Source organism: Wyeomyia smithii, chromosome 2, assembly GCF_029784165.1.
Source record: "Wyeomyia smithii strain HCP4-BCI-WySm-NY-G18 chromosome 2, ASM2978416v1, whole genome shotgun sequence".
Lineage (NCBI taxonomy): Eukaryota > Metazoa > Arthropoda > Insecta > Diptera > Culicidae > Wyeomyia > Wyeomyia smithii.
Genome location: NC_073695.1, coordinates 134,297,565 through 134,311,561, shown reverse-complemented (window position 1 = coordinate 134,311,561; position 13,997 = coordinate 134,297,565). Strand labels below are relative to the sequence as shown.

The 13,997-nt window shown below is 37.8% G+C and overlaps 1 protein-coding gene across 1 annotated transcript; it reads right to left on the bottom strand.

The window, feature by feature from the left end:
• Positions 1-11,355: 11,355 nt before the first annotated feature.
• LOC129719920 (uncharacterized protein K02A2.6-like) lies at positions 11,356-12,363 on the bottom strand. Its single transcript, XM_055671334.1, has one exon. It carries the CDS (start codon positions 12,361-12,363, stop codon positions 11,356-11,358), a length of 1,008 nt encoding a protein of 335 aa, XP_055527309.1.
• Between the last annotated feature and the right edge of the window lie 1,634 nt (positions 12,364-13,997).

Here is a 13,997-nt window from a genome sequence, read left to right as displayed (position 1 = left end):
GTCGACTTGTGATGTTCCTTCAGCCAAAAACGATTACTGAAAGTTCTCTGATTTTATGACTATGGCCTGGTGTCAAGCGCTTACTTATTTACTCCATGAAAGAACAAATGTATTAGTTGACAATAAGTTGATTCAAATGATAGAATCGTTATACATTTCAGATATACAAAAACTCAGTTTTAACAGATTTTCCATGTTAAGAAAATAAAAATGCATATTCCTTCGTTTTTGGATAACAGTTTTCTGGAAAACGGTATTTTCTGGGAAATGGTTTTCTGGCCATTGGTTCATTCCGGATAATAACTTTCTGGGGATTAGAACATTCTGGGTAGCAGTTTTCTGGTGATTGTTACATTCTGGGATTTTGTTTTCTGGGGAAAAACCTCCGGCGTTTCATTTTCTGGATAATAGTTTTCGAGGAATTGTTATACAATCGTTTGAAACATTACTATCTTTAAAAAAAGTGATTTTGTTAAACATTTACTTCTTTTAAAAATTGACTTTATATTTTTTCATGACTCTCTACCTGTTTCTTCAAGAACCCATTTTGAGCAGGATTGGTAAACATTTCAAAATAAAATTCGCATTTAAATGAGTGCTCCAGAATAACCTCAAGTTAAGGTTTAAAAACTGGCCATTTTTTGAGCGGCAGCATTTTAAAATTTTTATTCATCTTACATCAACCAATCTTACATCAACAAACTGAAATAATAACCGAATTTATCCTTGTTTACGGTCGTATTCAATTTTCGTACGAAAAGACCGATTCGAATGAATGGTAAAATGCTATTCCCAATTTCAAACGAACTAAAGAGGCATTTAAACGTTTGAATTGGTTCGTACGAAAACAGGAATGCAAATCCCCGAAACATTGTACGAACGTAAAACGTAAACAAGAATCAGGGCGAACACTAGCGGAATATCAGTATACAATTATCTTATCAACAATAAAGCTCACTAAGCAACACATACTTACATATTTATAATTTCAGTACATAATCTATCTACCGCATTTTGAGAATTTGAAATTACATTTAAAAAAACCTCAAGCACAATTTAATCAATTCCTAGAATTCACATAATTTTGAATTTTATTGTAATTCTAGGAAATTTAAACCAGAAGTTTAATGATAAGCACGGTTAACTCAACAAAGTTCAACTGCTATGAGAAAAATTACATCCTGTCAACAAAAGGAATATGCAGAGATGCCAGATGCTTTAAAAAAAATGACAACTGCTTGAATAACCGGAAAAAACTTGAGATCCTCAGAGGGAGAGATAAGCGATGAAAAAAACCGCTGATTTGGCAACTAGGTGTCACATATTAGAGGTGCCATATCTCTTCTCAAAGCGCAATGTTCACTAACTTTTTTATTCGGCTCGTATACCTCAGAGTCTATGGTATATTAAACATAGACTCTGGTATAACTGATGGTGACGGTGGGAGTCCTGGGGAATAATAAAGTGCATCACAAAAACCGAGAAGGTGTTAAATTTAACATTTCAAAAAGACTTTTTCATTTCGATTTCGTTTACTCGTTGTCTCTTCATTCTAGATGGGAGATTATAGATCTCCACTATTAAGGGGTTATATACCTTTTTAGTCGAAAAAAATGAGGGAAGTTTGAATTTATTTTCAAGTGCATAGCACCATTTTCATTGCATCAAAGTGGTATTTTTCTGAAATTACAGTTTATCAACAACAGAAAAATACGTTTGATTTTGAGATATACCAATTATTACTGGAGTAATGGCTGTTTCCCCGAAACGCTCTTTTTTGCAGAGGCTTGCGGTGATCCTGATAGTGGCTCAGCGGGTCAACCTTAATCAAAAAACTCATATTATTTCATTAGTTTAGAAGTGTGCCGTGTCCTTGAACGATTGCTTTCATGAGCATTTCGTTTTCAGTGCAAACGGGAACGTTTTTCCCAAAAAATGCACGTTTTGAGCGCTAAAAATTGCATTCAAATTTTTTTTGCGGTAAAATGTAACTGTATGTTTCAAAAAGCGATCGTTCAAGGACCGGCGAATTTAATAACGAAAATTTAAATAAAAAGACGAAAGAAATCGGTTCAGTAGTTCTCCCGCAATCAGGATCACGGCAAAGTCATTTTTCGGAAAACTTTATTCCGAGATAATCGCGTGTAAAGTTTCAAGTAGCAATGGGCGATCTTTCAACAAAAATCGATTCTCCTGCATCGATTATTCAAAATCAATAAAATCGATTCATGAAAAAAATCGAGCCTGAAAAATCGATTTAATAAAAAATCGATTTTTGTTCGGTATAAGCTTCTTACGACTTTTTTTGGCTATATTTATGGAGATTTTGTTTTGTTTGTGTTTTCTGGTTTATTAATCATGTTCAACGAGTTTTCGTACACAACATCTACTAACAATACGGCTTTTTTAGTTTATTGCCATCTTCTTTTACCGCGTGTACTCTTAGCGTTTTTTTTTCTACTAAAAGTTCTTGTTGTCGCTTATCCCATAGACCATTTCACGAGACGTTTGGGAACTTGATTCATTAACGAAATTTTGACAGAAAGTTTGGAACCGCTGACATAATGCACGTAAAAGCATCAAGAACATCAGCAGGATCCGTGACACCTGTCAGTTCGTGAAATGGTCTATTGTTTCGGATGCACTAAGAGCAATCCAAACCTGTATACAGTCAGGTTTTTCCTACGCAAGGGATACGTACCTCGTTAAAAAACGCATAAAAAACCGCGGTAATTCGAAAATCCGCGTAAACAAAACGCGCTAATTCAAAAATCCTTGTAAAAAAAAACCTCACTAATTTAAAAATCCGCGTAAAAAACACGTTTTTTTAAAATCCGCGTAGAGTAGTCCAGCAAGAAGGGCTTTAGAAAAAACCCGAGACGCTCTAGAACCAGTATTTAAAATTGTCCTCTTTGACGGTCATTCCGGATCTTCCGGTGGGCGGAGGGTATTTTTTGGACTAAGTCTTTTACTAGATAAACACTTGAACGTTTCTGGTTCCAAACCCACGTTAATTCGGAAATTCGCGAAAATTGTTTTGAATTAGCGCGGTGTCGCGTAAAAAAAACGCGTTAATTCAAAAATCCGCGTAAAAAAACCACGTTAGTTCAAAAATCCGCGTAAAAAACCGCGTTAACTCAAAAATCCGCGTAAAAAAAAACTCGTAAAAAAATCCGCGTATAAAAACACCGCTTAAAAAAACCTGACTCTAATTGGGTTGTTTAGCTATTCACGGATTTCCGATTTTTATATATCATTTTCCTTCGGTTTTTAAATGAAAAATAAAAATTCGCTCTAAATCGTTACAATGACAGTTGGTAGATGGGCGAACTGTCATTGTAGCGGTTTCGAGCAGATTTCATGAAGTTTTAAATCGTGATTTAAAAAGCGAAGGACAATGATAGAATTTTTTTAAATCACGTTTTACTTGGAAAATTGAGATTTTTCAGATGATATGAAAAACTGATATAGCTGAACAACCCAATTCATAAAATAATCGGAACATCCGCAGAACAAACTCAAATAAACAAAAATGGCGAGCGCGACACCATGCAGAACAGAATACAGCACGGCATATACACGACCATTCAATTCAACTTTTGCAATATTTGAGTTAACGAGTATCCCGCTACTCATAGTTGAAAAATAAGCGCATATGCCTTTTCTACCTAAATAAAAAAATTGGTGCTTGATAGTAAACACCCACAACTACGGAAGCCAATTTTCAAAAAGTGCACTTGCAGAAGTAGCAAATATGAAATAATGTTGGCTAATATCCAAAATGGTAAGTTCAATATCCAATGCAATGCAAAATTTCAGCTAAATCGGAATTCAGGAGTATTTGGTCTCAATTTCACTTTCTCGACTTATGAAGAAAAGCACAGTTTGTAATAGTTTTTTCTCTTTGTGCCAAATGTCTTATGCCTTGTTCACACTGTAGCAGATATCACGTGATAGCGTGTATCTTGAAACATACATACATCTAGTTTTCACGGAAAATTTGGAGTATGGGATTTGAAATCAAGATTGGCGATATTACATCATGTGAACTGGTTATTAGAAATGTACACGCAAAACTTTTCCTTATTACTTTAGAAGCAATAGCGCAAAATTGCCTTTTGGGTAACAAACCTATTACTTTGAAGGCAATAAAATTCTTCCCCAGTCAAGTAACAACACATACTGACATACATTTAGCACGTGTTACGGGAGTACGACTATCTAGTAATGGTCGTTTCAACCACATGCAAGATTTTTTCTGTCGAAAACTGCTTACTTTCCATCTCAAGCAAAAAAAAATCACACACCGTCGCATATGTTGCACATGTTACAAGTTTCTTCAATCTCCAATTCATCCGGTGTGCGTGTATTAGTTCGCATACGGAGAAGAGAAAAAATATGACCAGAGCTGCCAAGCAGCATTTTTCCCGTCATAGAGTATACAAACGTTGATGATTTCAAAGACTTGAAATGCGTCTTTAAATGACATCACGATCTGTATACTGCGTTAGAGAAAAACAAAAACATTCGCTTTCCTGCAAGATATCTAAAACACATACTCATTGGTTCATGGGAACTCATTTGCACCTGTTTGAAAATACAATACTCGTGCCTATTCAGACAATATTCGCAACTTCGGCAACTCTGGTCAGACAGTATTACATATTTCCATTTCATGTAAACACTGGGGGACGAAACGAAAGTGTTTCTAATTAGACATTTGAGGTTGACGGGTGAGATTCCCATTATGTGTGGATGAAGGGAAGCAAAAATGAATCTGATCGTTGCATCAATACAAATGCAGCGAGTGAAGTCTTGCTAACACATGCATTGCGGAGGGTGCTTGGCTGTATGTTCTCCTCCAGAAACACATACAAGCGTGTGGCCGTCATAATTTTTGTTACTTTTTGTTTATTACTATTTGTGTATAATGCGCAGTCATAAGACACAATAAGTAATAAAAAATTGCCCTAAAGTAATAAAATGTTCCCCGTTTGCGTTGGGTGTATAAAACGTCGAGGTCGCGTGTTATCCAAAAAATCGAAATTTCGCTAACTGTTCGTGAAGGCGAAATTTTGAACACTACTTCTAAATAAAACTGTCAAAGTCAATTTCCATTGCCACCCCAATGTACACCAATCAGATAGTAATGATTGTATACAATATATGTCAAACTTTCGAGACGGTCTTGTGGTCTGGTAATTTATATTCAGTTCGAGGTGCAAACTTGTCTCGTCGTTCTTCATCCTCGCTAGGGATGGGCAAACGGCTCACGAGCCGTTCATATGAACCGGTTCTCAGGAAAGAGCGAAAGAACGAACGGCTCACGAAAAAGAACCACGGTTCTTTGAGCGCACCAGAACTGTTTGGTTTGCGCGAACCCGAAGTTCACCGAGACAACACGAGCTGTCAACGCTCGTGAATCATTGTGAACCATGAGTCGGTTCAGAGCCGTTCTTGCAAAAGAGCCGTTTCACCCACCCCTAATCCTTGATATATTTCACAACGCATTCGTATTAGCCAAATTTCATACGGGTTTGTCCATTGATGTCGCGTTTACAATGGCAAAAACTGGTTACTGCGTTAAAATTACTGAAGGGACTTAATTTGGCTGCGGATTGTTCTTTTTCAACTCGACGACAAGGTTATCCAGCTTCCCTGACCTACAGAAAACGTCAAAATGGGCTGCGTGCACTATCCGCCATTACCGTTCGTGAAAAGCTGAATATGGTGGATATGGGGGTGGTGACATACTCATGAAAAAAGTTGTCATGGACGTAGACAATTGCTTGAACCAACAAAAACATTTGAAATGCGTTTTCCTCGGTTTCATGTCTATTGAATTTTAGCCCATTCTTCAACTATGGACATCTCAGTAAAAAATTGACACATTTTTCAGATCAGTGTCCGAATTCCGAGCACACACTTCTTCGGAGAGAAAAAAAAATTTCGTATACTATCAATAAAGAAATTTTCTTCTCTTCAAAGAAAAGTGTTCTCGGAATTCGGCCGCAGATTACGTTAGCAACAATAAATGCAATCACTATTGTTTTCAATCCGTTTTGCATACATTTATTTTTCAGGCGGAAAAAAACGATCTTGCCATCCAAAGGATCGATTCAGCAGAAGATCGCGCGCAGAAAAATCGATTCAAAAAATCGATGAATCGACTAGAAAAGATCGATTTTGCAAAAATCGGATCGATCTTGCCCATTGCTAGTTTCAAGTTTAGCTTATACGGCCGGGGCGAGGCGCCCTGCAAATCGCTCTAACTTTCTATATTTGTGAAAATGTTCTCAAGATGTTGTATTTGAAGATAATGCAATAAAAATTTATCGGTTTTTTGAAAGCTAAAAAGGTATATAACCCCTTAATCAATGAAGCAAAATCACCATGTTATGTGGTTCACTTTCCGTAATTATTATAAGAGAAAAAATATATTCCTTGTGCATTGTTTGGTTAGCTTTCACTACTCAGTGAGTGCATAGTAGATCACAAACAATATTTTGTGACCTAGCGTTAAATAGACCATTTTAGGAACTGATAGGTGTCATGGATCCTGCTGACATTGATGTTGCTTTTACTTGCGTTATCTGACATAACGCAAGTGAAAGCAACATCAATGTCAGCAGGTTCCGAGCTTTCTGTCAAAATTTCATTCATGAATTGAGTTCAGAAACGTCTCGTAAAATGATCTTCTGTAGTAATAAATTATGATGCGGATATATGAATATCAAATTGATTAATCAAAAAGCTTGCCTATTTTAGTTTTCTGCTATTTTTTGCCACTATTTCATTGAAAAAATACATTTAGATATCATTGAAAACAAAAAAGGGTAGTGACGGACCCCCCTCTAAATTTTGGCATGTGTCAAGTGTTGCAGTTATCGAATGGCATTCGATAACTGCAATGTAAACATGATGCAGTTAGCGAACGACGACTGTAAAACATGAAAAACGTGTAAAAATAAATATATTGTTTATTGAACCTTATTACAATACCTTTCAATGTGTAACCTTTCTTGTTCGTTTGGCTCGAATTTTGACATGTTCGTTTGGCTCACAACACTCTAGTCGCATATCTCTCCCTTTGAGTATTGCTAGAAAAAACTTCTTAAAATCTGAAATATATCAACGACGGAAAAGTGCGCTGTATTGTCATAATTTTCTGATTTACTCTTTTTTTTTTGAGTGGAATTGAAAACATTTAAAAACGTTTGGCAAAAATAAGTTGTTTGGAAAAACGTGTTGTATTGTTGTTTGAAAAAAGTATTTTTTATTTGTGTATTAGAGTTCCTCCAGATATGAGAATGGTTATGGATTTTTTGGCATGTGTACTATTTAAAACCTCAAGTCACAGTTCCCGGGTAACAGTGAACCGTATTGCTGCGGTTTTTAATGAAGCTGCTAAGAGCAAGCGCACCGGTGAGTTGCCATTTAAGTAGCTATTTTCACAACGCTGGCCGTTGCTATTTTGGATAGCAACCGATTTTCGCACCGGTCGTTGCTAATGGGGATTACCAATTCCACTACAGTCGTCGTTCGCTAACTGCATCATGTTTACATGCAACACTTGACACATGCCAAAATTTAGAGGGGGGTCCGTCACTACCCTTTTTTGTTTTCAATGATGTCTAAATATATTTTTTTAATGAAATAGTGGCAAAAAATAGCAGAAAACTAAAATAGGCAAGCTTTTTGATTAATCAATTTGATATTCATATTTCCGCATCATAATTTATTACGTTTTAGTAATTAATTTACATAACCAATATGTAGGCGAAGATAAATGATCACTACAGAAGATCATTTTACGAGACGTTTCTGAACTCAATGCATGAATGAAATTTTGACAGAAAGCTCGGAACCTGCTGACATTGATATTGCTTTTACTTGCGTTATGTCAGATAACGCAAGTAAAAGCAACATCAATGTCAGCAGGATCCGTGACACCTATCAGTTCCTAAAATGGTCTATTTAACGCTAGGTCACAAAATATTGTTTGTGATCTACTATGCACTCACTGAGTAGTGAAAGCTAACCAAACAATGCACAAGGAATATATTTTTTCTCTTATAATAATTACGGAAAGTGAACCACATAACATGGTGATTTTGCTTCATTGATTAAGGGGTTATATACCTTTTTAGCTTTCAAGAAACCGAAAAAATTTTTATTGCATTATCTTCAAATACAACATCTTGAGAACATTTTCACAAATTTTCAAAGTTAGAGCGATTTGCAGGGCGCCTCGCCACGGCCGTATGAGCTAAACTTGAAACTTTACACGCGATTATCTCGGAATAAAGTTTTCCGAAAATTGACTTTGCCGTGATCCTGATTGCGGGAAAACTACTGAACCGATTTCTTTCGTCTTTTTATTTAAATTCTCGTTATTTAATTCGCCGGTCCTTGAACGATCGCTTTTTGAAACATACAGTTACATTTTACCGGAAAAAAAATTTGAATGCAATTTTTAGCGCTCAAAACGTGCATTTTTTGGCAAACGTTCCCGTTTGCACTGAAAACAAAATGCTCATAAAAGCGATCGTTCAAGGACACGGCACACTTCTAAACTAATGAAATAATATGAGTTTTTTGATTAAGGTTGACCCGCTGAGTCACTATCAGGATCACCGCAAGCCTCTGCAAAAAAGAGCGTTTCGGAGAAACGGCCATTACTCCAGTAATAATTGGTATATCTCAAAATCAAACGTATTTTTCTGTTGTTGATAAACTGTAATTTCGGAAAAATACCACTTTGATGCAATGAAAATGGTGCTATGCACTTGAAAATAAATTCAAACTTCCCTCATTTTTTTCGACCAAAAAGGTATATAACCCCTTAATAGTGGAGATCTATAATCTCCCATCTAGAATGAAGAGACAACAAGAAAACGAGATCGAAATGAAAAAGTCCTTTTGAAATGTTTCTAGATATTCAACAATTTTCATTTTCGAATGCATTCAGAATCCCCCCGGGAGATTTGTCACTTCAATGTCAAATATGACTTTGACTTCAGATTTGACAGATTGCGGTCCGATAACTGCAAAGTTGTTGCAGTTATCGGTCTTGCAGTTAAAAAGCGTTGCAGTTTAAAGACTTGCAGTTATCGAACGGCGACTGTATTTCTTTTTCACACCGGCAGTTGCCAATTTCTGAAGACCGTCACTAGCCAGCGTTGGCAAAATGTTTGTTTGTGATGTATTTCGATAATTTTTTGCGGATCTAGTAATAACCAACTTATCCGTCAGTCAATCGTTTCCGGAATGATCTACGGTCTTTCTACTTCATAAAATGTTCCCTCCATTTCACATAACTTTGTTTCCGTTCTCCCAAGTTATCGATAACATAATTCTTTTGCAGATTTTTTTACTTGTGCGTACATAAATTTTTTCATCCTCATATGTTTATTTAAAGAAATTCCGTAAAACTGGGCACGTCCCGCAACGTTGGCTTAAATGACTATTCTACTGAAAGCTGGCGAACTGTCATTAGTTGTATTCTGTATCTCATGCTGTCTCGGTTCCCACAGTTTGCTATTATTATTTGAAAATTTGCCGCCAAAAAGAACTTAAATATAGAACGCGTAAATTGTTTTCGATTATTTGATTTCGCAAAACAAATTTCCTGATACGCGATCAAAAAAATGGTTTTTGGAAAGATTCGGGGCGACTTCAGCCTAGTAAATACCCAAAAAAACCGCCAAACGGAGGAAGGTGCCATCCAGCGTTTTAACAACGGTCTATACCGATGACCATTTCCAACGCCGCTTTCGAACGCATCTTAGGTTGTTTTTGAAACAGCGGTAAAGGAGAAAAGTGGTTTTTTATACAACGACCGAACGAAACGGGAAAATAGTTGGTAATACTCCCGAGCAGATTTGCTTAAACCTTCCAGGTTTATTGAATAATATTGGCCAATCTTGTGAGGATTTGAGCTTTGTTGTATTCATGAAAGAGATACAAGAACCTTCTTTAACTCTAATAAAAGATCGAATAATAACCAGTATGTTTATTCAGTGTCTTACACATGTGGGTCGTTGAATAACTGTTCGTACATGGTGAATTCGAACTGCCCTACTTCTCGTGAAGCGAGGGGCAGGTCAAAGTATAAAAATAATTGAATAGGTAATACAACATCCTCTCCTTAATGCAAAAATAAGAAACTTAAACTACTTCATTGCAAAAATGAAATCTTCAAACTTAGAGGGAATTTTGGTTTGACGTTTAGGACGCGCAGCCCGTGGAAACGCACTGTTAGAAGTTGCGGAAGTAGATGGGGTACTTAAAAGCTGTTGAGAAACATCGGATCGTTGAGGTTCCACCACAGTGTCAAAGCAGCAGGTCCGGAGAATCCCACGGTTGGTATTACAGGTGAAGGTAATCCAGGTGGAGTGTAGTCTGGGACTGTCACGAAAGTGGTTGCAGTGGATGTGCTAGGCAAACAATCCTGAATGGTCACAAGAGGTGCAACCGGTTCTTTGCGTGGTTTAACGTTAACAGTATCTCGTCTATAACTTGTTCCTTCGACTTCAACCATATACGATCGATCTCCCAGTCTGTTTTTCACTATTCCAGGAGTCCACACCTTACACGGTAAGAGTCGAAAACCCATTAATGGGTATTGTTGTACCCATTTTTTTCTGTCATATGCGGCTGTCAAAAGGATGGGTAATTTTAAAAATGTGAAATGGGTAAAATTGTACGCATTAGAAAGACATGTTCTTAGAAAAAAAAAGGGTCATTTGTTTACCCATTAATGGGTGAAAAAATACTTCAAGCATCGTTTTAGTTTGCCCTGTCGATTTGTTCGCACGCGTTACTTCTACGATCTGTTTTGTTTATTGTTTGTCAACAATTGACGGAAGGACTTTAAAAGAGATTCGATACTGCGTTGTTTAAGAAGTTGCAAGGTAAACAGTATGTTATTTCAAGTATTGAATTTTACAATGTGAGATTTTTTTTATATTAGGTCTAGAATGTTCACTATCCGTCTGGTATTGGCTTTGTTGCAGAGAATAGCGATTCTGACAATTGATGATAGCAGATAAAATACTCCTGTTTTCGTAAATAAGATTCGTTTTTGCAAATAATTAAAAATAATTGATTTCACTTTCACTTCTTTTCATTTTTTTGAGTGATGATCACAAAGTTTCCGTTTATTTAATAATGGGTAAAATTTCACCCATTTCCTTAAGAACATTCATTTCTCAAAATGAGTGATTTTGTACCAAGTTTTTGACGTTTAATCGGTTTACCCGTTAATGGGTAAATCAAGTTTACCCACTAAATGGGTTGGCTCACTTTTTGGCGAAATGGTTGAAAAAGTACCCATTAATGGGTTTTCGACTCTTACCGTGTAGATGATTCCGGTCTAAGTTGGACATACAATGGAGAACCGATGTTCAGTTCGGGCAGGCGCCGAGAATGTTTATCGTAGTCATATTTTATCTTCTGTGGATTTTTTAAAATTGCTTCCGGCACGTTTTCGACGACACTAGGTACCAAGTTCGTACCCGGCATAGGAATGGCACACCTCGTACCACGGGAAAACAATCTCGATGCCGGACTACTACCGATGTTGTTCGGTGTATTACGCCAATGCTGTAACGCTAACCACAGGTCCTGACCAGATTCTGCTGTCTTCTTGATTAAGTGCTTTGCGATTTTTACTGCAGCCTCGGCTTTCCCATTTGCCTGCTGGTGATACGGAGCCGAGGTGGAGTGCTTAAAGTCCCATTGCTTGCTGAACTGCACCATTTCCTCATTGACAAATTTTGAACCATTGTCCGATATGACTCTTTGAGGTGTTCCGTGACAAGCGAAGTTGCGTTTACATGCCTGAATGACTGACGAAGGAGTTAAGTCTTTGAGGATATCAATTTCAAAATAGTCGGAATAGTGGTCCACGGTTACTAGGAATTTACGTTGCTTTCCTTGATACACTTGAAAGAAGACATCCATTGATACCAGCTGGAATGGATATACTGGTATAGGATGGGATTTCATGGGAGGCTTTGTTTGAGATGCAGCGAATTTGGCACAAGTTTCACATTCCTGGATACGATTCTTAATTTGATCATTCATTCCGGGCCAGAAGATGTTAGATCTGGCGAACCTCAGCGAGGCTTCGATTCCGGGATGGCCCACGTGAAGCTTTTCAATTAACATTCGACGCAGAGAGCTTGGAATCACGACACGATCCCCACGAAACACTAAACCGTCCTGATAGGAAATTTCATGGCGATGCTTGAAGAAAGGCTTCACAGAATCTGGAAGATTGCTGATTTTCACCGGCCAACCTTGCTTAGTATACTGGATTACTGTTTGTAGTACTGAATCTTCGGAAGTTTTCTCCATGATGTTGTTAATCCGATCATCCGAGATGCTTAGAAAACTGCTTAGATCGATGCTTTCGACGTCTCCGAAAACACGGTTGATATGATGCTTTTGAAATTGTTAATGGCCCGCTTTAGAATTTTCCGGAGCACGAGAAATAGCATCAGCAAGAACATTATCTTTGCCAGAGACAAAATGCAGTTGGATATTGTATCGTTGCAAATTCAAGAGCATGTGTTGGAGACGTTTTGGAGCTTTCAATAGAGATTTTTGAAAAATGGTGATTAGAGGCTTATGGTCCGTTTTGACAACAGTTTTGGCATTTCCGATTATCAGTTGGTCAAGCCGTACACATGCGTAGAGCACAGCCAACAGTTCCTTCTCTATTTGTGCGTAGTTTTGCTCCGTCGGCGTTAGTACTCGAGAGGCATATCCTATCACACCTGCGTCCTGGTACACAGCAACACCTAACCCATGAGAACTGGCATCGCACTCGATCCAGAGCGGTTTGTTTATATCGTAATACTGGAGATTTCTGATATCCGACACTAGCGCTTTAACTCTGTCAAATTCCAGCTGGCACTGCGAATTCCATTGCGGAGGGCATGTAAGTTCGAGCTTAGGTTCGGAATAAAACGACTTAGGTAGTTGAGCATGCCTATGAAACGTTGTAACTCCTTTAAGGTTTAAAATTAGTTTATTTGACACGACACGATACATTTTCTGTTTTACTGAGCCAAGTACAATTCGTATTAATTCTACGTTAGCAGGGAAAAGAGGGAGGCCTTTTATTTATTCTCGCGGCCGACTACGAGCTAGTGGGGATTAAAGGTGAGAGGAGGGAAATACAATTCTTGCTTGAAACTAATTAAGATATACGATCTATTTGTGTTTCGACTGGTGTTCTTTTTTGTTTTTTAAACATAGATTTAGGCTCTTCGTGTTCGTGTCTCCAGCGTCGTATACGGGTATTCTGACAAATAGACAAAAGAATAATAAATTTTAATGTCAGTCTTTTTCAAATAACAGTACAGTTGTGTCATGTACTGGAGATCACCGCTTCCCAGAATGTCTCTAACGGGTACGTTCGGTTGTTTTCCTCGGGCCCGGAGAATCTATAAGCTCGGACCTAACATCACAGAATTCGGCACACGACCAAACAACATGCTCGATGTCATGGTAGCCATCGCCACAAACGCAGTGATTACTGTCTACAAGCCCTATACGAAAGAGATGCGTGTTTAACATGTAGTGATTGGACATAAGTCTGGACATCACGCGAATGAAGTCCCGACCTACATCCAACCCCTTGAACCATGCTTTCGTCGATACCTTAGGAAAAATGGAATGTAGCCACCGTCCCAGTTCATCTGAGTTCCATGATGATTGCCAACTGTTGAGTGTTCTCTGACGCAAAATGCTATAAAATTCATCATAAGCAATTGGTCTTTCATAAATATCGCCATCAATAGCACCCACCTTAGCTAAAGAGTCAGCCTTTTCATTACCCGGAATCGAGCAATGAGAAGGGACCCACGTTAAGGTAACCCAGTAATTTTTATCTGTTAAAGCACTTAAAAACCGCCGTATTTTCCTCAGGAAATACGGGGTGTGCTTCACAGGCTTCATAGATCGCGGAGCCTCAATGGCACTGA